General features: G+C 44.9%; 2 protein-coding genes across 3 annotated transcripts in view; both read right to left on the bottom strand.

Moving 5' to 3' along the window:
• Positions 1-401: 401 nt before the first annotated feature.
• On the bottom strand, positions 402-2,051 carry ACTA1 (actin alpha 1, skeletal muscle). 2 transcript variants are annotated; one of them, XM_047088682.1, is made up of 6 exons: positions 1,923-2,051; positions 1,480-1,804; positions 1,194-1,355; positions 906-1,097; positions 629-810; positions 402-545 (listed from the first exon to the last, which is right to left on the bottom strand). In XM_047088682.1, the coding sequence occupies exons 1-6, from the start codon at positions 2,049-2,051 to the stop codon at positions 402-404; spliced, it is 1,134 nt and encodes a 377-aa protein (XP_046944638.1). The 2 variants fall into 2 exon arrangements, with proteins under 2 accessions (XP_046944638.1, XP_046944639.1); XM_047088683.1 differs by having other exon boundaries at positions 1,480-1,675.
• Positions 2,052-9,375: 7,324 nt separating this feature from the next.
• The window catches only part of NUP133 (nucleoporin 133), a 54,158-nt gene continuing 40,420 nt past the window's right edge, over positions 9,376-23,113 (bottom strand). The window contains exons 20-26 of the mRNA XM_047088699.1: positions 22,832-22,990; positions 21,866-22,001; positions 17,263-17,381; positions 16,196-16,276; positions 14,858-14,922; positions 13,505-13,593; positions 9,376-9,647 (exon numbers count right to left, since the gene is read on the bottom strand). Coding sequence (XP_046944655.1) covers positions 9,511-9,647; positions 13,505-13,593; positions 14,858-14,922; positions 16,196-16,276; positions 17,263-17,381; positions 21,866-22,001; positions 22,832-22,990 — 786 coding nt within the window. The 3' untranslated portion in view covers positions 9,376-9,510. The remainder of the gene's footprint in view (positions 9,648-13,504; positions 13,594-14,857; positions 14,923-16,195; positions 16,277-17,262; positions 17,382-21,865; positions 22,002-22,831; positions 22,991-23,113) is intronic.

Raw genomic sequence — 23,113 nt, 5'->3', positions numbered from 1 at the left:
GCAAGGGAAGACTTAACTAAGGCGTCGCAAGGAGCGCGCTCATTCCGAGTATCGTGAAAAGTCACGCAGGAAGGTGGGGGTCCCTCTTCCTCCCTTGCCCCCTGCGACTCCCCCCGCCCCGGCAAATAAACACAACGAACAACTTTACGCAACAGACAGAATGGCTGAGTTTAATGCTTCAAGTTTTCCATTTCCTTCCACAGGGCTTTGTTTTAAAAATAACAAAATGAGGTAAATAAGTTAATGTATGTACACGTTATAAACATTGTGTCGGATTGCGGCTGCGGCAACTCAAGTTGTTAGAGACGAAGTTGCTGCGCGGTGGCTCGAGGTCAGCCACCTGCAACCTGAGCAGATTTGTCGTCCTGAGGAGAATTCGCACGCTGTTGGTGGAATGGGGTCTAGAAGCATTTGCGGTGGACGATGGAGGGGCCAGCCTCGTCGTACTCCTGCTTGGTGATCCACATCTGCTGGAAGGTGGACAGCGAGGCCAGGATGGAGCCGCCGATCCACACCGAGTACTTGCGCTCAGGCGGGGCGATGATCTGTAAGACAGGGAGCGCGTCAGGCCGGCGAGGGCCGCACCCCGGGGCCCACCCGCGGGCAGGGGGCGCGGGCCGCCGCCAACCTTGATCTTCATGGTGCTGGGGGCCAGAGCCGTGATCTCCTTCTGCATGCGGTCAGCGATACCCGGGTACATGGTGGTGCCCCCCGACATGACGTTGTTGGCGTACAGGTCCTTCCTGATGTCGATGTCGCACTTCATGATGCTGTTGTAGGTGGTCTCGTGGATGCCCGCCGACTCCATGCCTGGGGGCCGCAGGGAGGAGCGTGAGCCGGCGGGTGCGAGCCGGGGTCCGGGCGGGGCCCCGGGGCTCCCGGGAAGGCCGGCGAGCGGGACTCACCGATGAAGGAGGGCTGGAAGAGCGTCTCCGGGCAACGGAAGCGCTCGTTACCGATGGTGATGACCTGTCCGTCGGGCAGCTCGTAGCTCTTCTCCAGGGAGGAGGAGGAGGCGGCCGTCGCCATCTCGTTCTCGAAGTCCAGGGCCACGTAGCACAGCTTCTCCTTGATGTCGCGCACGATCTCGCGCTCAGCTGTGGGGGGGCAGGGGCAGGAGAGGCGCCCTCAGCGCAGGGCCCCGCGGCCCGCGCGCCACCCCGCCCGCCCGGGGAGCCCGGAGCGCCGCGCACCTGTGGTCACGAAGGAGTAGCCGCGCTCAGTGAGGATCTTCATCAGGTAGTCGGTGAGGTCGCGGCCGGCCAAGTCCAGGCGCATGATGGCGTGCGGCAGGGCGTAGCCCTCATAGATGGGCACGTTGTGGGTGACGCCGTCGCCGGAGTCGAGCACGATGCCTGCGCGGGGGGCGGGGCGGGGCACACGGCGGCGGTGAGCGCGCGCCCCCGAGGCCGGGCGCGGGCGCGCGCGGCGGGCGGGAGCGGGGGAGCGGGGGAGCGGGGCGGCCCCGCGCGCACTCACCGGTGGTACGGCCGGAGGCGTAGAGGGACAGCACGGCCTGGATGGCCACGTACATGGCGGGCACGTTGAAGGTCTCAAACATGATCTGGGTCATCTTCTCGCGGTTGGCCTTGGGGTTGAGGGGGGCCTCGGTGAGCAGGGTGGGGTGCTCCTCGGGGGCCACGCGGAGCTCGTTGTAGAAGGTGTGGTGCCAGATCTTCTCCATGTCGTCCCAGTTGGTGATGATGCCGTGCTCAATGGGGTACTTCAGGGTCAGGATGCCTCTCTTGCTCTGCGCCTCGTCGCCCACGTAGGAATCTTTCTGACCCATACCCACCATGACGCCCTGCGGAGCGGAGACACCACGCCCACGTTACCGCGGCTCCCGCGACGGCGGCTGGCCTACGCGGGGGGATGGGGGTGGGGACCCCCTCCCGGCTCCCTCCGCGGACGGGAAGCCTGACCTGGTGGCGAGGGCGGCCCACGATGGAAGGGAACACGGCCCTAGGGGCGTCGTCGCCGGCGAAGCCGGCTTTCACCAGGCCGGAGCCATTGTCGCACACGAGGGCGGTGGTCTCGTCTTCGTCACACATGGTGTCTGGTTTCTGTAAAGGACAGGAAGGCCGTGGAGACGCACGACGCGACAGCGCAGGAGTCCCCGACGGCCCGAGCGCCCTCCCTTCCCGGGGACCGACGGACGTCCCCAGCCCCGAGCCGCGCGCCGCCGGCCAGGGGAGCGGCGGAGGGCACCCTGGCGGGCTTCGCTCCCCGGGCTCAGGGCCGCGCTGCGGAGAATCTCGGAGAACTTTCTCCACCCCGGGAACCCCGGCACAGTGTCCGCCGGGACACCTCTGCCTTCGCTGCAGGCTACCTGACGCAGGAGCCGGGCGCTGGCGCCCCAGGCCTCGGCGCCTCGGCGGCCTAGTCTGGGCGGTTGAGGCGGGCGATACCTGCTCGCCGGGCGAGCGCGGGGGCCGAAGGAGATGCCCGTGGGAAGGGCTTTGGTGCGCCGTGCCGAGAGGAGTGGCCCATTCCGGACCCCCACGACATTGCAACCTCAGAACAGAGGCACCGTTTCGCCTGATGGCGACCCCAGAGAATTGCGGCCTTTGCTGCTCCTGGGCTCCGGCCTTCCTCGGGAAGGCATATTGCCCTTGGGACGACTAAAGCAAAACCTCTAATCCACCCGGCACATACGAAACGCCAGGTAAAGGAGCCCAAAGGGGCTGGGGATAAATTTGGAGATGTTTCCCAAAGCTGATGGCCTCGGGCCTCCTCTATAAAGCGCGTGTGGCTCTGAGGACCAAGCCACGGGGTGGGCGGGCAGAAAGCAGGCCTGGGGGCTGATCAGGTGAGTCGGTTGGGTTCTACCCCGGAGTTCTCCAGGCTCCCCTCGGTGGTGCCCTGTCACCTTGTCCCCCTGTCCTATTGTTCTCCTGTCCCCGGCCCCCTGCCCCACTCCCGCCCTACCTGGGCGGGTGGCTACACCTGCTGCTCTCCGACTCGGGCCCTGGTCGCCGCGGGAGGGAAGCGAGGCTTCTCTCGGCGCTGTCCGCTGCGGTGGCCGCTGGTCCTCGCGCTCAGGTTTTATATAGCCCGCGGGCGCTCCCCCCCGCGCCGCCCCGCAGGAATGTCGCTCCCCTTCTCGAGCCATATTTGGGTGTTGGGCACTGGAGCCCCGTCCCCCAGCCGGCTCGCGGCCTGGGTCCCCGCCCGGGTCCCCTGCGCTGACCAAAGAAGGAGCGGCCTGGCCCGAGCCCAGGTAACGCGGGCCGGGCCGTATATGGAGTGTCTCCCCGGCCGGTCGGCCCCTCCCGACCCGGCCCAGTTGCCCGCCCGAGGGGATGGGGTGGGGCGAGGGTCACCGCGAGCGCCAGTGGGTGCGCGTGTGCGCCTGCGCTCCCGGAGCTGCACCTGTCCGCAAGGCCTCCCCACCCTGTCCGCTCTGCTCGCACAGGGCGCTCCGGAGGGTGCCTCCCACATTTCATCCCTTCTTTGGGTTTACTCAGACCCTCAGAGCCCCACGTGCGGCTACAGGGAGGAGGGAGCCGTGTCCCAGTGGTGGGACAAGAGAGGATGGGAGAAGCGGTCCCAGGAAGGGAAGGAAGGCGACCGCCGCTCCCCGGTGAACTTCGCCTCTCCCTTCCCACCCCTGAGCTCCCCGATTCGGAGGGCTGACCCGCCCCCACCGCGGAGAGGGCCACCGGCGGCGGGAGGGCGCGCAGCTGTCGCGGGCCAGACAGCTGGCGGCGGGAGGAGAGGGCGGAGAGGCGGGGAGGAGGAGGAGGAGGGCTCCCGGGGACAGGCCGGGGCGGCGGCCCCGGCCGCGCCAGGCACAACGCCAGGGCAGCCGGAGCTGTTCCTCTCAGTGACACGCAGCGCACTCGGGTGTTCGTGAGGGGAGTGAATTTGGCGGTGCTGGTGGTGGGTGTTCTCTTCCTCCCGGACTGAACCCGCCCCAGGTTGGGTGGGCTGGGCTGAGGCCCCAAACCGCCACCTCCCTGGTGGGACTAAGAGTGTCCCTGTCCTGGGGCTGAAAGGCAGGGGTCACAACTCCCGACCCGGTGGTGGAACGGGCGAAGCGCCCTTACTAAATGAGACCTTGCTCGACCTTCCTCCCAGTAAAGAGGACAAGGACATTGCACTCTAGGATGGGTAGCGATTTTTCCTTCCGCAAAGGCTGAACAAACTCATCTTTCTATTTAGAGGGTGCAGCCTTGCCAAGGCCAGGCTGCTTCCCAGTCCACCTTGGAGCAACTCACCCTCTACCAGAGCCTGCTGAAGCGGTTCTATTTATACCACTGATACATGGGGATATGCCTTTCAGATTTTCTAGAAGGATTTGGATCTACTTATGGTAAGGTGGAGCGAGGGTCAGAAGAGGTTATCCAGTCGGTGCCGGACTCGCATTTTCGGCAGGGGTGGGGGTGGGGGAACAACCGCAGTCCTAACCCTGCCATCGAAGGCAGAAGGAGAGACCGTTTTCTGTGATGAACCCAGTGCCATGCTTGGAGCGGGTACATCGGTGCTGTGGTGCCAGCGCGAATGGAATCATTCATTTTTCTGATGTGCTTAAGTGTTCCCAAAATAGTTGCAATTCGCATTTGGTCGTGGAGCTGGGCAAGGGGGACAGGTGTGGGTTCTCCGGAGGACGGATATAAAGGCACATGTAACCCTCCTCGGTAGCCCACATCATGGCAGCCCTTCCTAAACCATCAAAGTCCATTAAAAAAATGAAGTTTGTTTAGCAGGGGGCCTATGTCGTGAGTATAAAGAGTCAGCTGAAAGCTGCTGTAGTTTCTCTCACATGTAGCTTTTTCAGTTGTTGCAGAGAACGAGTGAGTAACAGACAGAGCTACGTGTCCTTTTTAATACCTTCTGTTCTGCTGTCCGTGGGTAGTGAAGATGCTAGGAAGGAAACAAACAAAAAGACGCCCCCCCCCAAAAAAAAAACAAAACAAAAATCCAAAAAAACCCTGCAAATGCACTGTATGCACAATTTTGAGGGGTAAAGCTTAAATTCTGGCCTGAAAATAGGAAGGATACCTAAGAATTTGTTGCTTTTTTAAAAAGGGGAACTGGGCTGCCACTATCTTCCAAACCTCTTGCTCAGTGTGGTTCCTCTCTCTCCCATAGCAAGCTTTTCTGAGCCCGGAGTCTATCGGTTTCAAAGACACGTGAAAAGCTATGAAGAAAACCCAAGGGAAGGAAACCTCGGGAGCTGGGGCCCGAGAACACAGGGCCGGACATCTGCTCTCTGCCCACGGTTGGGGCTGTTTAAATGGCCTCTTGACGGGTCACCACGGGGCCACCCAATCCCATCCTGGTCTTGTTGAGTTCTCATTGGCCTAGGGAATAGACCTAACGGGTGAGTGCAAAGGCCACCTCCATACATGTACGGTTTTGGGGAACACAGCAGTGCTCTGCTCTCGCCTAGTAAGCGGGTGGCTGCCCGCAGAGCCTTTTGAGAACTATCGCCAAGTAAAGCTCAGCCACGGAGGGAATGCTTGACAGAGCGCGTCGGCTTCTAAGTTTTCCCTGGCTCTTGACACTCTGACGGGGCCTTGGGCTGCCGCTCAGCTGTCTTCTCCACAGCCCTGTCCCCTCGGTTCCTCACTCATCTGTGAGCCACCTTGCTGGGTCTCAGCCTCCCACTGTTATTTCCTACTGATTCAAATATGAATTCATAGAATGCCTTATGTGCTTTCACGTGGCTCCCTCGGATGCTTGTAACTATTCTGAGGGAAATAAGACCCGTACTAGTCATGCCATTCAATGTTAAAACTCAGAATAAGGCTCGGTGAGTCAGACCACAGGGCCCCCGGGGTCCCACAGCTGGGGCTTGGGCGACTCCCCCTCCCACCAGGAGCAGTTGGGGGTGGGACCCCTTTCTCCCTTCCTTCAATCCTCCCCAACACTTGGTTTCGTTCTGGAAACATAAAAGATCCTCAAGGGATCTTTTCCAACAGGAGCCAAGGACATCCAGAAATGAAGTCACGGCTTCCGCCCTGGCCACCTCTAAGGGCCGTCACCTCTCGTTCTGCCCCCACTACCTCCTAATATCTGGCATAAGAACCTGGTGAAAAATCTGCACTTGGCATTTCTGGGTATGCCCCTCACCCCTTCTGAATGGCTGTGTGGCCTTGGGCAGGTCATTTCAAGAAAGACTGTATTCTCAACTGAGGGTACTACCTACTCCTTAAGACCGACTTGGACAGAAGTGCCTGGGACAGAAGTGCTCAATAAATAGTACAATATCTTTCTTCTGAGTGTCTGGAGGAGGTGGGGTGGGGGGTGGTGAGGTGGGTAGGTGAGCAAAGGACATTCAAAATGATTACAACTGTTCACTAAACGTGTATAAGCATCATCACAAACTGAACAGGAAAAGTCATGTAATTTTAAAGGAACTTGGAGCACACAAAGATTTTTGTAGAAAGATTTATTCTATTATTTAAAATGGCAAAAACAAACAAACAAACAAGAAAAACCCAACCCAAACCCAAACCATGAACTCAAATGTTAAGATCATTAAGAAGGGAGAACTGTTAAATAAACCATGGCATAGACATGTGGTAAAGTGTCAGGCACTCATTAGAAAATTTTATCTTGAAAAATCATGCATTCTTAAAGGGGGGAAACTGTTTCTTGGGGGGTGTGAAAAAAACTTAGATATTACAATGATTTGTGGCCTCCAAAGGCATAGTACATTATGTGTGTGTGTGTGTGTGTGTGTGTGTGTGTGTGTGTGTCTGTCTATCTATCTATCTATCTGCAGTATTAAATTTTCATGGAGGGATGGGGGTGGAGTGATTAGGGCAAAAGTGTCTAAAAAGATCCCTTAGGGATGCCAATGGGAAAAAGGCTGGGAAACATTGGATTAAGGATATATGGAGATGCTCATAATATACACTGGGTTATAAAATATGGACAGTCCCAAATAGTCTAAGATACATTTCTTTTTTTTTTTTTTTTTTACGTTTATTTAAGTCATCTCTACACCCAACATGGAGCGCGAACCCATGACGCCGAGATCCAGAGATTCACGCTCTTCCAACAGAGCCAGCCAGGTGCCTCTAAAATGCATTCTAAGCTGGTAACTGAAATGATTTCTGGCTGGTGGTATTACAGGGGTTTATGTTCCACATACTTTAAAAAAAAAATAGGTTTTACATTTTCTACAGCTTTTCATAATTTTAGAATTACACAAAATTATTTTTTAAAGTTGCATTTTTGTATTTAATGAGTGGATTTTACATAGGAGTACGTAAAACTACTTTCTCTTCAGGCATTCTCCAATAAAAGGTCCAGGAATGAAAAGGTGGGACTACCTTTTTTTGTAGTTATCAGCCTCAAGATGTACAAGTGTGATGGATCACAAGAGATCAAGAAGGAGCCTGACGACATTATGACGTGGCTTTCCGTCTGTTCCCGCTACTAGAGAGAGCGATCCACCTGGAAGGGGAAATGTGCCGTGTGCCCTTCGCGCGTGCCTCGTGTGCTTGGTGGGTGACAGACTTCAGCATTTTGATTCAGACCCCGAAGTCAAAGAAAGAATCCAATTTCGAGGGCTTCTTCAAAAACAAAATCCCTGTGACAGAGGGTGTCCGTAGCCTTTTACTTCGCTAAGGGTTTCAAGCAAGTCCCTTACGTGTATCTCAAGTTCTACCTTCATCCTTGATACATTCACAAAGTCTTAAAACAAAACATACCAGAGCACGAAGCTGGCTGCTATCAAAAACTGCGTTGCTTCATTTAATTGAGGCTGCAAACTGTGACTTTCAGAACAGCAAAGACAGGGGTGAAAAAAACCCCTTCCCAAGGCAGTAATGTTCTCTTTCCTTAGAAAACACGCTCACCTTTATAATGTGCCTTTATTACTCAATTTATACAAAAATCAGTAATTCTTTGATAAAGACTACACTGTGAAACAACTTTTTAAAATTTAGAAAAGCTACTTAAAACCTTAGACCTTAATTTTATTAATTTTAAAAAACCCAACCATTTTGGTGCCACGCTAAGAGATAGAGCTAGAAGAGTGAGGCTTCTCCTCCCTCAACATAAGACAACTATGCATTACACCGTGAGAGCAGCAATTTGACATCAGGCAATCAACGGGGCCAGGGTCACCGTCAGACTGGCTTTCCTGTCACATTAGGGATACTTAGATTTGTGGTAGCATGTGAAGGGGGCACAGTCTTATGTTCCCAGAGCACACGAGTATCTAAAAAGGATCATACAGGCAAGAACTGTTAATGTCTATGTAAAAGCAAAGCCTCGGCTTAGAACACAAGAGTTCAACCATTTCTTCCCTGCCACCTGACAAGTTCTTCCTACCTTCCCTTAGCACCGCACCCTTCCATATACTCCTAACTGGGACCCTCATGCTGTCCCAGCACACAAGCTGCAAACAGAAAAAGACAAGACTGCTAGTGTCTTTCCTCTGGTTATTAACGTAACGAGCTCCATTAACCTGTCCCTGCCAACATGTTCAAAGGCTGGATTTGAAGCCTAGAGGGGAAGAGGGCACGGGAAGAGAGGCACGATGGCCGCACTTTGTGAAACCAGGCACCGGACTCTTTACCATATTTAACTTCTGACCTTTTCAGCTGTTGGAGCAAGTTGTTTAGTGAGCATTCAACTAGGCCAGAATCTGAATATGCCAGCAACACCCTGTCCAACCTCTAGTCTTTATTTAAAGCTGAGAAAAACTGAGTAATGACACTAGTCAGAACAATGAAGCTCTGAGAGCCACTACTTTTCAGTAAATCAGATGCCGTGTTAAGAAAACCTATAACGGCTTCTAGCGTAACACATGCTCTATGTTAGCCAGACTGTGGCAAAGCAGGAATTCAGTGTAAATCACCTTGAAAATACAGCTTGAATCCCCATACTGAAAGGCCATAACTAACTTTAATACTACAAATTTACCATATGGTACTTGCAGGTAGGTTACCACTTAAGTGTTTTTACTCACTACTCTAATACTCTATTTACATGGAAATGTATACTATTTTCCCAGTGAATTAAGCAGTTCTCAAACTCACAGGAATTATGCCCACTTGTTTTGTCTTTCGGTCCTACAGCAAGTCACCAAATCTGACATCTGTCTTACTGGACATTTCGCAGCAGCCCTAACCCAAACGGATACCAGACTCCCAATTCTCCTCAGTGCACACACAATCTCCAGAGCGACAGCAATCTCAGAGACAATCAGTGCAATCCTGTCATGTTCAGAGTTATAGGGACTGAGGCCTAGAAGTGCTTTGTGCAAACAAATAGCCACAACTAGAACGAGAACTCCAGAGCCCTTGATGGAATGAGAAGGGTAGCCAGCAGGGAAATAACAAGTGATGAATCGATGGCAAAAGGAGAAAAGATCTTGTAACTAAAAAACAAAAAACTACAGTCACACGGCTGTTTCCAAATAAAGTACCAAAAATTCAGTAATTCATGTTATAAAGCTGTACAAACTTTTCGATATTTAAGGTCTAAGATTTTTCTAAGGACGAGCCTGTACAAATTTTTAGCAGCAGCGACCATTTTCAGAAGAAGTTACACTTGTCCGCGGACATAGTATTCATAGTTTGCTTTCAAAACAAACGCAAAGTAGGGATTAGACTTGAGGCTCCCGAGCTGGTCTGCCTGTAGGAGGTCTTTCGCCTCTGGCAGGTATTCACTGAGCTGAACGCCTACAAACACAAACACAGAAAGTCCTTTTTTACTTTGATAAAACTCTCAAATGAATTAAGATGATTGATGATAACAGCATCTGTGCTTCTATTTAAAATATAATGTCACTCCACTATTGGGAAATACTCTGTTCCAAATTCCTTCCACGGTCAAACATACTTGCAGGTCTAACGACACGACACGCTTTACTCAGAAGAGGTTGCTTGAGTGTTTTTTTCCCCCTAGTGGTCAAAACAGCCAATCTAATTAAAGTCTTTAATAAGACCTGAAATATTTTCATTTTTCTCTACAGTTTAAGTCATTTATTTCTTCAACGTGGGAGTTTTTAACTAACAATCACCTGAGAACAAGTATTTCAAACAATTATATATTCCAACAATTATGTATTCAGGTATTTCAAATATCTTATAGTTACATATTCAAATATTTCGACAGTTATATATATTAAATATGTATCCAATTATATGTATAGGGAAATAATTCAGTAAATGCCATGTCATGAAAGCTAGCTACAGTCTCTCAAAATATATATTATAGTTAAAAGTGAGATAGGTAGAGAACCATTTCATTAGTCCTCTAAAAGCCAGAAAGCCAATGAGCACTGATGAGACAGAACTGCTGAAATCAAGATCTGTGTAGTTACAAAAAGGCATGTACAGTTTTCTCGCTTGATAAAGAAAACTGGAAAAAAAAAATTTTCATATAAGACAGTATTTTATAATCTGTTACATTAGCATAAGGGTCTCAAAAATCAAAGGCCCTCAAAGTGCCTAGCACCGTCTTTTGTACTTAATTGTAATATAATAAAAATCTGGTTAATGAATGTTATGAGGCTAAATTCAAAATATTTATACATCATTTATTATGATTAAAATACTTCCAATAAAGACTTTTTATCTATAAAACAGTATTAAACTTGTGAAAATACATTAGTTTCTAAAAGATCAATTCTCTAAAAAAATGTAACATCTTATTTGGCTTCTATTTTTATGAGGCACGCCCTCTGTTTAGAACTAACATTTGGTGGATTTCTTTTCGTTACAGCTGGGGCCAAAAACTCCGGCAGGTGGTATGAGGAAGGTGGCCTCGGGGACGTTGGTAAACTTAGAGCCAATGCCTCATCCAAAGGGGGCAGTGCTCATCAGATCCAGTTTACTGTTGCCAGATAAATATATCAGTTCAGTTTAGGTAAACAGTTTGATTCTTAAGAGAATTAAGAAAATAAGAATTTTGTGGGGCGCCTGGGTGGCTCAGTCGGTTGAGTGTCCGACTTCGGCTCAGGTCATGATCTCACAGCTCGTGAGTTCGAGCCCCGCGTCGGGCTCTGTGCTGACAGCTCAGAGCCTGGAGGCGGCTTCGGATTCTGTGTCTCCCTCTCTCTCTCTGCCCCTCCCCCGCTCATGCTCTGTCTCTCTGTCAAAAAAAACAAACATTAAAAAAAATTTAAAAAAGAAAAGAAGACTTTTGTAAGAACTCTTCTCAACTATCAAATACTGGTGACTAATTAGAAAAAAATTTAAACTCCATATATAATGATACGTGCATTTTATTTTGTGTGGATAACGTACTTCAATAATATATAAAAACAAACTGAAAAGCTCTGTATGGGTAAGTTAAATATATCTGGAGGATGAATACATTTCCACAAGCTGAAGTAATTGTTGGCTGTCAGAGCTTACGAAATATGAGGCTATCTATAACTCTCTATCTTCAGGATCTGTCTTTAAAAATATTTACCATTGTATATAGTAACTATATTATTAAAAAGGTTCCAAAAATAAATGTCTTTGGCTTCTTGTTGTATATAATACGTATACCTTTAATTTGTACATGTATGTATGTAAATGTGTCTGAATGTACTATATATATATGTATTATATATATTTATATATACTTATATATATTTCTATAATATAATATTTCTACTTGTTTTTGTCCTTTGGTCACAGTGTAATAATTCTTCACAACTTTACGTTCCTGTTGTCCTTATGAGTAAGATCTAAGAATAACAAAAACAGCAAAGTCACCTTTAAAGAGCACCACTTGGGGTACCTGGGTGGCTCAGTCGGTTAAGCGTCCGACTTCGGCTCAAGTCATGATCTCGTGGTTTGTGGTTTCAAGCCCTGCGTCAAGCTCTGTGCTGTCAGCTTAGAGCCAGGAGCCTGCTTCGGATTCAGTGTCTCCCTCTCTCTCTGTCCCTCCCCTGCTCACGCTCTGTCTCTCTCAAAAATAAATAAACATTAAAAAAGAATTAAAACACAGGACTGCAGAATACAATCTATTGCAGAGGAGCTGGGGCTATGAGTCCTATGAATCTGCAAAATACTTCTAGGCATTCAAAGGACAAACGTCTATTGAGTGACTACAATGTATCAGAGACTGGATTTGGCATGTTTTCGTAGATTAAATAATGTACCTTGCATATGTATATATAGAAACCTTTCAAATGTGTGTAAATGTCAGTATGATGGATAGAAGTCCCATCCATTTAGAAGGACTGCTGAATTTACAACTTTTTATCACTGTGTATTTTTTCCATTTGATATAAAAGAGAGTGTCCTTATATTTGAAAAGATTGGTGAACACTAAGTTAGCCTATTTTGCACATTGCCTGAATTTAGTAGCATATGTTTTGATATAATTCTATAATACGAGTCACATAGGTATAAAATGTGCAAAATTGCTCATCTCTACCTAACATTCTCCATATATTAAGCTCCCAGTAATATAAAAAATGGTAAAAGTAAAAATACAGCTGATCCCTGAACAACACGGGTTTGAACTGCAAGGGTCCACTTACGTGCGAATTTTTTTTTTTTTTTAAATACAGTACAGTACTATGCAAGTATTTTCTCTTTATGATTTTCTTAAGAACATTTTCATTTCTCTATGCTTACTTTATGATAAGAATACAGTATATAACACACATATAATATATGTGTTAACTGTGTTACTGGTAAGGCTTCTGGTCAATAGCAGACCACAGCAGTTAGGTTTTTAGGGAGTCAAATGTTATACGTAGATTTTCAACTGTGCTGGGGATCAGTGCCCATCATCGACACACTGTTCAAGGGTCAACTGCATCCTCTAATTCATATACCTCCCTAAGAACAGCATTTTGTCCATAAAAGCTTCTTTACTTAATTTGTGTCTCAATCAGCAAATGAATTTTGCTCACTGCTTTAGTATGGGAGTATGTGCAGAACACATTCCCTTCTTGTTTCTTTTTATTTTGTTCCTAAAATGAATTTTAGAGTATTAACATCCAAAATGGATTTGAAAAAGCATTTGTAATTTATTCTTAAGCATAGTATGGTCAGTTATATAACAAAAAGTTACATCTCATTTATCATATACATTTCTGGTGTCACAACCAACACTTGAATCTATTCCTTGTCCAATCAGCACGGAGACTTTGCCCACTAGAGTCCCCCAGGATCCACGTGGATGGAGACTTCACCTTGACACGTGCTCCCCCAATTGGAGAGGAAAGAAAAAAACCCTTCATTTTAATATTTGTGTATTTTTGAGAGAGAGCGCGTGAGCAGGGGAGGGGCAGGGAGAGAGGGAGACACAGAATCCAAAGCAGGCTCCAGGCTCCGAGCCGTCAGCACAGAGTCTGATGCGGGGCTTGAACTCATGAGCCGTGAGATCATGACCTGAGGAGAGGTCGGACGCTTAACCGACTGAGCCACCCAGGCACCCGAACCCTCCTTCATTTTAAACAAATCGAATTCTGAGTATGGTAGTGTTTAATCTTAAACTGCCCTCGCATTGACACCTTGGCAAATCCTATTCTCAGATTTCTAAAACTGAGGAGCGATACCAGAATTTCTAGTGTTAACAAACTACTTACCATCTTTTAAAAGTTTCTGTAAGATTTTCACAAATATACTGCCTTTAGATACTTCAATTGGATCATCCTTACCATCTGAACTGGACCAGCTAGAAAACAAAATTGCAATGGGAAGAAAATGAAATCGTGAACATATCTGAAATAAAGGACTTCTGTTTGCTACCATAGTCTTGTTCTAATGGTCGTGCTGGGGAGGGGTTGGGGGGTCAGGTGGAGAATCTTAAGTTTTTGTGATACTGTTTCAAATTATTAAAATAAGGGAGCTTTAAATGTTGAACACACTTAGAGTCTTTATAGTAGATACAAGATGTTACACTCAAGTAGCTATCTGCCCAACATAACCATACCTATGCGATGTCAAAACCAAGTAGTGAGGTATCTGTTCCCAAAAAACGCTATAAATATATAACAAATCTAGTAAGGACTCCAAAGTATGATCTTCGGAGCACAATAGTTACAGTATATTGTAACAGATTCTGCTTTTCATAAAAGTAAAAGGGTAACTGGTGTCTAATACAATGTAAGTTTTATCTAGATGAGATTATCTACTGCTGAAATACACACACACAGAACCACTACTCTGTATCATCAATGGATATATCTCACGATACCTTAAAGTTTTTAAACATAAAGCCATGAAAAGAATTCCAGCCAAATGATGGCATACTTTTTTTTAGATTAGGAAGGAGAATCAAGTGGCAGAGCTAGATGCTTCAGAGAGTGACCTCCAAGACCAAGCAGAACAATGTGAACCATTTGGGAGTGATCAGAGGAAGAAATGCTTTAGTAAAAATAGTTCTACTGTAATTTCTCAGCACGATATAAAAAGGAAAGTTGTGGGTAGGGAAGGACGTTAACACTCAAGTCACATTCTCTTTAAAATTCTTTTTCCCCAAAGCAATTTGATTCTCAGTCTTTCACAGCCACCACCTTTCTTTGCCACCATTTCCAGCAGAAATCTCCCCCCTTAAGAAGGAGATAATGTGAGAGGTCTCAATAACTTACAAGACAGTACTGATACTCTAATAAACTTTTTATTTAAAACAACAGCAGCTTGTTTGGCAGAATTGGCCTAACTTGTGTGAAAATCAGGAACACAGGCATTTCTGTGCAAACTGACAGTCTAAATTTTAAAACCAAAAGTAGAGACGTATTATACCAGTGGTCCTAAGTCCTTAAACTCTCCCTTAATTATTGAATGAAAAATTTAGATTACTAACGCAACCATTACAATTTTCATAGTATATGTTATAAAACAATTAGGCTACAAGACCATTTGATGTATGGTATCATAATCTTCCTAAAGAATCCTTTCCCAAAACCGTACCTTAGATTCATGCTATTAGAACTTACTTATCTCTCTGAAGAGCTTTGCAAAGGATTTCCAGTTTTAGATCATTTATATTTACATCTTCCTCCTTTATGGTGAAACAAAAAAATTCTCATTAAGTCCTGATTTTAAGAAATACATGCTTACATTTGAGTTGTATCAGTTTCTAATTCTACATAAATATTGCTTTACTTTTGATTCATAATTTTAAAAAATTTCCTTTTAAGACATTAATACGCAGAAGAGTAAGCCAATTAATAACCCTGTGTGAATCAGTTTCTGATTATTCTGTGATAATCTGATGTTATCAGGAACCCTGAAAAGGTTAAGATTTTAAACAAGGTAACATAAAAGCCAATCCATTACATTTTTTAAATCTACCAAACTACTTTCAATTGCAAGGCCAATTCTTATCCTACAGAATTATCATCATAATCTTTTTTTTCCCCCCAAAGAAGGCTGAGAAACAGCTCCTCTTAGGGTGAATACTATGAAAAATAAATTGATAAAGCAACGTATCAGAATGAAGAATAATGACTTAATAAATGAAAGAAACAAATTACCTCAGGACTCTGAAAAGCCGTGTTTTTTATTCGTGCACAGAAAAAGACACCAGGGAACATGTGAGAATTATCAGGAAAGCGACTCTCCTGACAACTTTTCTAAAGAGCTACACATTCCAAGAGTTAGGAATAGCTGAACCAGAGAGTCTTTTTTAAAATTAAAAAAAAAAAAAAAAAAACATTTATTTATTTTTGAGAGAGAGAGAGACTGAGAGAGAGAGAGAACAAGTGGGGGAGGGGCAGAGAGAGAGGGAAACAGAATCTGAAGCCGGCTCCAGGCTCTGAGCTGTGAGCACAGAGCCTGATGTGGGGCTCGAACTCATGAACTGTGAGATCACGACCTGAGCCAGAGTCGGACGCTTTAACTGACTGAGCCACCCAGGCACCAGGGAGTCTTTTTTATATTTTTTAATTAAAAAAAAAAAAAAAAAAAAAAAAAAAAAAAAAAAATTTTTTTAACGTTTATTCATTTTTTGATAGAGACAGAGTGTGAGGGGGGAGAGGCAAAGAGAGAGGGAGACACAGAATCCGAAGCAAGCTCCAGGCTCTGAACTGACAGCACAGAGCCTGACGCGGGGCTCGAACTCACAGACTGCGAGATCGTGACCTGAGCCGAAGTCGGACGCTTAACAGACTGAGCCACCCAAGCGCCCCACCGGGAGTCTTTTTTAATTAACACATTGTCATGATTGGCTAAAAGAAGTTATCTTTTCTTTTTTAATACGTTTTCAACTCTACAGCAAACCAAATATATAATTGTGATACTTGCCTTTGATCGTCTCCAGGGATTTTACTCACCTCATCGATATATTCCAGCAAGTCCAAAGCTTTCTTGAAATCATATTCATTAGCTCTTCTGTTTTCTTCACAGATATATAGCTATGGGAAATTCAAATAAGGCTGAGGATTATTTTAAGTAATCATACAACTAAGACTAGAGAAATTTAGGGAGAAAATAAGTCATTATGTCTTCCAAGTAAGTCACAGGTATTTGTATTTTATACTAAGAAGACTGTCACATTTGGAAATCACATTCCATCTATCCTCACGATCAACTTTCTTTTAAAACATGCCTACACTCAACAGTACTTAATTTGTGTAATTTGGTATATATACTTTAAAAACATCAGTAAATTCATATTCTTAGGTTCAATATAATGTAACATACTTCAGTATTCTTTTGGGCATATTCTTTGCAATATGCTATATAAAGAGAGGCTGTTGTGGGCTCAATTACAGGAAATCTGTTACCAATAATGACTAAAATACTGAAGTTTTGGAATTGTCTTCTGTTACTACAATTAGAGCGATTCCAAAGTGATCCTACATCACTCTTGTATTGGGATGCTCTGCTGAAGGGCAAAGGGCGAAGCAGAGTTAAGGCTACAAGTACAGTACATAACACTGAGACCGTCTCATGGAGGCTGCAGCCCATAATCTAGGGAATTGTTGTGTTCCTGCCCTCAGGAATGTGTCGTGTTCCAGACAAAAGCGGGAGGACAGTACTCACAGGCTATGTAAATCTAGTTCCTTAAACTATTTTTCTTATGGAAGAGCCGGAACTGTACCTCCTGGTATGTATATGTCCTATGCTAGAAAAGAAAATCCAAGTACTTCCTTCTGGTCACCTGGATAAGCATCTCTAGGAACAGCTGGAGATCTACGGGAGGCAGAGGCTGATCCGCTTCCTGCCAACTGGCATCCTGTTCTCAAGCAGCTTCTAACAACTTATTTTAGAGGAAGGGGAAAGTTACCGGAAAAATAGAAACGGAAAGAGACTACTCTTAGGAACTGTCCATCTGACTCAAGAGACACTGGCGCTGTTTTGAGACTGAGGAGTGGCGCGAGGATTCGCGAAGACGTACGCTGATGAGCTGTGGTGCAGTCAGCACCGGCATCGCACTGAGACTCAGCTCTTTCTCTGCCAGCAGTTGCTCCGGCAGGGTCTCCTGGTGCAGCAGAAAGCGCTCCTGCTCAGCCATTTCTAGAATTCAAAATGAGAGGCAGGGAGGGGAGTAAACTTCTGCTCTGTCATAAAACAAATCTGAATTAAAAAAAAAAAAAAAAAAAAGGAACACCTCTAATGGTAATCTCATCGTTATTTGAGGATCTTAACATGTTATTAATTCTGCTTGCCTTTGATTCCTGATTATGTTAAAACATATTCATGATTTGATCCAAGTCATATAAACAGTCACAGTAACCAGAGTTAGGAGAGAAGAGAAGAGCTATGAAAATACACCTACTGCCTGGAGAACAGATGGCTATTTCACAAGACACAAGTCCCCCAGATCTGGGGCCACCCGGTCCCATTTTACGTTAACTCAAGAAAGTGCTTCTTCCCACCAGTTTCCAGTAGAATCTTGCACTAAGGGAAATGATCTATTTAAAAGCCGCCATGGGTTATTACAAGAAAAAAAGGCTGGAAGATTATGCACCAAACCTATTAATTAGCAATGGTGAGCTCTACTGGATGAGGTGACATCAGCCATCCAGGCTGCAGCCCAATTCCCCAGTTTTGCCCAGGAAGATGTGGACTGCAGGAGACAAGGACTGAGAACTGCTATGTATTCTCATAAACACAGTTGTCACCGCCAGGTACAATGACCAAAGCATAAATATGCTCATTCAAATACTGACATCCCTCCTCGTGATCCTAATTTTGTAAAAATTAAATAATTTTTGTGCGATTTCCATACATAGAGAAGCAGACTGGGAGGGTACACGAAACAGTGACTATAGTTCTCTCTGGGGCAGTGAGATTATATAGACTATTTGTTTGTTATGTTTTTTCCTGGTAATTTACAAATTTCAGTAAGGAATTATTTATATAACCAGAAAATTAAAAAAAAAATCTACTCCCTAGGATTAGATACACTGTGATGATAGTCTGCAGGTAATTACTGACACCCAAAAACATTCCCACTGTGTTAAGAAAGCAAAAGTTACAAAGTGATCAAATGTAAAATGGTGACCACAGTTCCAATGATTTCTGGTGAGCGGGTTGTGGGGGGAGCAAGAAATAAAACCTTGATTTGAGGGACACTTGGGTGGCTCAGTCAGTTAAGTGTCCGACTCTTGATTTCAGCTCAGGTCATCTCACGGTTTGTGGGATTGAGCCCCGTGTCAGGCTCTGAGCTGAGCACAAAGCCTGCTTAAGATTCTTTTGCTCTTTCCCTCTGCCCCTCTCCCCAGCTCGTACAAGCACGCTCTCTCTCTCTCTCTCAAATATAAATAAATAGATAAAACAACCATCTGGATTTGAATAACATGGTCTATCTCTGGTGACTAGGCTAAAATATGGCTTCCCATGTCAGACTATCAGCCAATCTTGCAGAATATATACACACTTCTCTAGAACAATAAACACTACTAGTGCTTAAAAATAAGATTGAAAATCTCCTTTATAAACAGTGAAAAATAGTTTTAATAATAAAAGTTAAATGCTAACCCTACACTTTATTGGGGACTTAATACGTATAACACATTTTTTTCAAAGAACACAGTGTCTCCACTCCTTACAACTACCCATTTTATAGCTGAGGAAACTGAGGCTCAGAGGGTATCCAAGGTCACAAAGCTAGTAAGCCAGAGAAAACATATGAAACCAGATCTGTCCAATTTCTGTCAAGATTCTTTCCATTGTTCCCATTCCTTGAAGAAAAAAAGACGGTAGTATAAATAGAACCCATACCTCAAAGGCTGGCCTCTGTGGATAAGCCCTGCAACCAAATACAAGTATCTATGTTTGTATACCCTTCACCCCTGATCACAGAGCTAAGATCCCCTTCCAATTTTTACTTTGAGAAATTCCAAACTTGGGGCACCTGGGTGCTCAGTTGGTTAAGTGTACGACTCTTGATCTATGGGTCGTGAGTTCAAGTCCACAATGGGCTCCATGCTGGGCATGCAGCCTATTTAGAAAAGAATTCTAGGGGGGCCTGGGTGGCTCAGTTGGTTAAGTAGCCTACTTCAGCTCAGGTCATGATCTTGTGGTTTGTGAGTCTGAGCCCTGAGTCAGGCTCTGCTTTGGATTCTGTGTCTCCCTCTCTCTCTGCCCCTCCCCTGCTTGCACTCTGTCTCTCTGTCAAAAATAAACAAACAGGGGCACCTGGGTGGCTCAGTCGGTTAAGCATCCGACTTCAGTTCAGGTCATGATCTCTCAGTTCATGAGTTCGAGCCTGGCGTCAGGCTCTGTGCTGACAGCTCGGAGCCTGGAGCCTGCTTCAAATTCTGTGTCTCCCCCTCCCCTGCTTGTACTCTGTCTCTCTCTCTCAAAAATAAAGCATTAAAAAAATTTTTTTTAATAAATAAACATTAGAAAAATAAAAATAAATTCTAACACCACAGAAAATTAAAACAATTTTTCTTAACATTTTTTTATTTTTGAGAGAAAGAGAGAGTGCGAGCAGGGGAGGGACAGAGAGACAGGGAGACAGAATCCAAAGCAGGCTCCAGGCTCTGAGCTGTCAGCACAGAGCCTGACGCAGGGCTCGAACTCACGAACCATGAGATCATGACCTGAGCTGAAGTCAGACGCTCAACCGACTGAGCCACCCAGGCGCCCCTAGAGAAAATATTAAAGAACAATACAGTGCACCCCTGTATACCTACGGTTACCTGTTATCATTCTGCCATCTTGGCTTTATCTACCTATTTACCAATCTACCTATTTGCTTTTCCTCCTAAATCAAATGAAAGCTGCAAACCTCAGGACATTTCTAAATACTTTAGGATGTACCTCCTAAGGGCATTCAATCACAATATCATTATCAGGTCTGAAAAATTTAACATAAATACAGAAATACCATCTAATGTTAATTATGTTCACATCCCCTCAGTTGTCCCCAAAACGTGCGTCATGGTTGGTTATTTGGGGGATGATCGAGGAGCTGAGCCAGCCTCTCTCCCTACATTTGGTTGTCATGGCTCTCAGGTTACTTTAATCTAAAACAGCCTCCTGTTTTGTTGTTTTTTTAAATTTTGTCTTTTTTTTTTTTTCAACGTTTATTTATTTTTGGGACAGAGAGAGACAGAGCATGAACGGGGAAGGGGCAGAGAGAGAGGGAGACACAGAATCGGAAACAGGCTCCAGGCTCTGAGCCATCAGCCCAGAGCCCGACGCAGGGCTCGAACTCACGGACCGCGAGATCGTGACCTGGCTGAAGTCGGATGCTTAACCGACTGCGCCACCCAGGCGCCCCTAAATTTTTTGTCTTTCATGCTGCTGAATTAGGGAGTCGGAGCCAATTATATTGCAAAATGCCCCAAAACAGGATCTATCTAATCACTTCCCTGTGGTTAGATTCAGGTTGAACATTTCTGACACGACAATAGCACAAGGTGGTATTCCACACTGCTACATGACATCACCCTGGGAAGTATTTACGGTGAGCCTGTCTCAGTGCTGATGATGGTACCTGTCAGGTCTATGTCATGATACTCTGAAAACATGAGGCCATCCTTTTCCCCTAACCCCTAAACTCAATGGCTTTAGCGTCCTTGGATGACACATTAGTCACCATGGTTGCAGGTGGTGATCTGCCAAGTCCCATTCTACACTTATTAGTTGGTATTCTTTTTTTTTCTAAAGGAAACTCTCACTGACCCCTCCCCTTATGGGTCTCACTGTAGATTTATGGATTTTTTTGTTTTTAAACTGTGAAATAAAATGTTTTACTATCATTCTTTTTGGTGTTTAGATTATCCCCAAACTTGGCCAGTGGTGGCTGTCGTATTGTTTGACATCTCTACATTAAGCTTGCTTTCTGGCCCAACAAGACTCCCCAGGATCATTTCCTCAATAACCCTCATCTCCTTTTACTGAGAAATAGTAGTTAGAAGCCATGATACAGGACTAGGTACGCTCCTGCCACTGGGGTGTCACTGCTTTTAGGCCTTTTCAGTGGACAGAGCCCAAGAAATACTTTAATTTTGAACAATCGTGATTCCATCTGAAATCTCCAATTCAAGTACAGTCCAGGGCCCTTCCTCATCCTCCTCCTAGATTTCCATCTCCCTCTTCCCCTTGGTTCTCAAAAATAAGAATATATCCAAACATTTTCTTAACTGACAACATAACAAAAGTCTCACAATTATGACACCAAAAAGCTTTGAATTCTGAAACCAGTAGCTTTAACAAACTACTAGCTACAACAAACCCACTGAATAAAGATTTCTTTGCAGCTCTTCCTGTTCTTAGAATGTGAGTCACTAAGGGTGTAATCAAAGCACAGGTCAAATCATTTACTTTCATTCTTTAGGAATTCTTATTTAACATACAAACTGTCTCTAAAAAATAGAATCCCAAATATGTACTTATGTAGTTGTCTAAAGCCACTGAACAGAAAGCATTCCTCTTAAAGAAGAGATGGGTCCTATGTCTAATGAATACCATTTGAACAATACTAGGAATGCATTATAAAAGTTCACTGATAGCATGCTTGATGCTCAAATTCTTTCTTTTACCTTCAATTTTTTCTTGCAGTACATCCTCTGAAAAGTCTGAAGCCAATGCAGCCAATTTACTCAAGCCAAGAAGGGTTTTTTTCTTTGCAAAGTAATGTGTTTCCATGTTTGCTAGACCCAGAAGTGTTGCATGAGCCTACAACAAAACATGAAAAGTGATAAGACCCTGCGTACTAATTCAAGTTGAAATACAGGCTAATGCACGACCTAAACTTGTTTTCCCCCCTAATTTATATCAATGAAAGATCAAGTCAGTACTAGCAAACCTAAAAACTAATTGGTTCTATACACCAAGAGTAATTACACAATAAAATACCAACCAGCGACACTAATTATTGGGAAAAGAAACATGTATAAGACATTTGCTCTGTAACAATTACAGAGTCACTTCAACGACCTGTCAAGGACAAATTTTAAAATTAATTCGTGTATTGTTTTTACTCATAATTTGAACATTTTAATACTCATTGCAAATAAAGGTCAACGGTTATTTACATGTTAATACAATTTTTGTGCTTTATTTTACTCTAATAGTAGTCAAAACACAACGGGCTACATTTTTTCGAGACATTAAAAATACGAGCAATGCCATCATAAATAAACAAGAATACTTTATTCAAATTATGTCAGAGAAAGGAGACATATGCTTAAAATAATTTCTAAATAGCATTTTAATCACTATAAACTAAACTAATTAGAACTAAAGGGGCACCTGAGTGGCTCAGTCATTTGAGCATCTGACTCCTGACTTCAACTCAGGTCATGATCCCAGGGTCATGGGATGGAGCCCCACATTGGGCTTTGTGCTGAGCATGGAGCCTGTTTGGGATTCTCCCTCTCTCTCTCTCTCTGAACTTCTGCCCCTCTCCCCTGCTTGTGCTCTTTCCCTATAAAATAAAAACTAGTTAAAAAAAAAAAACTAAGTAAAAAACTGCTTAAACCTGCTCCATGTAACTCAATTCTTACCTTTTCTAACTCTTGGCTGTTAATTTCATGTAACCAGCTGAGATGTTCATGAGCTTGCAAAAAATTTGCCAACTCTCCATGCTGAGAAATGGGTTGAGATAATAATTTGCCTCGCTTTCCTTTCTCCAGATACCAACGGAAGAGAAAGTCTGAAAAATTCTACAAATAAAAGAGCAAAGAATCCAATAATATTTATTAATACAGTTTTAAAAAGTATATTTCTGATAATAAAACGTTAATATTTTTTTCAAAGGTCTTAGATTCCAGAACAGAGATCCTGTT

Source organism: Lynx rufus, unplaced genomic scaffold (genome assembly GCF_022079265.1).
Source record: "Lynx rufus isolate CCGP_SWC_20201006 ecotype Redwood Valley unplaced genomic scaffold, mLynRuf1.p SCAF_25, whole genome shotgun sequence".
Taxonomy (NCBI): domain Eukaryota; kingdom Metazoa; phylum Chordata; class Mammalia; order Carnivora; family Felidae; genus Lynx; species Lynx rufus.
Note: the sequence above shows the minus strand (reverse complement) of the source record. Positions and strands in the feature narration are given on the sequence as shown.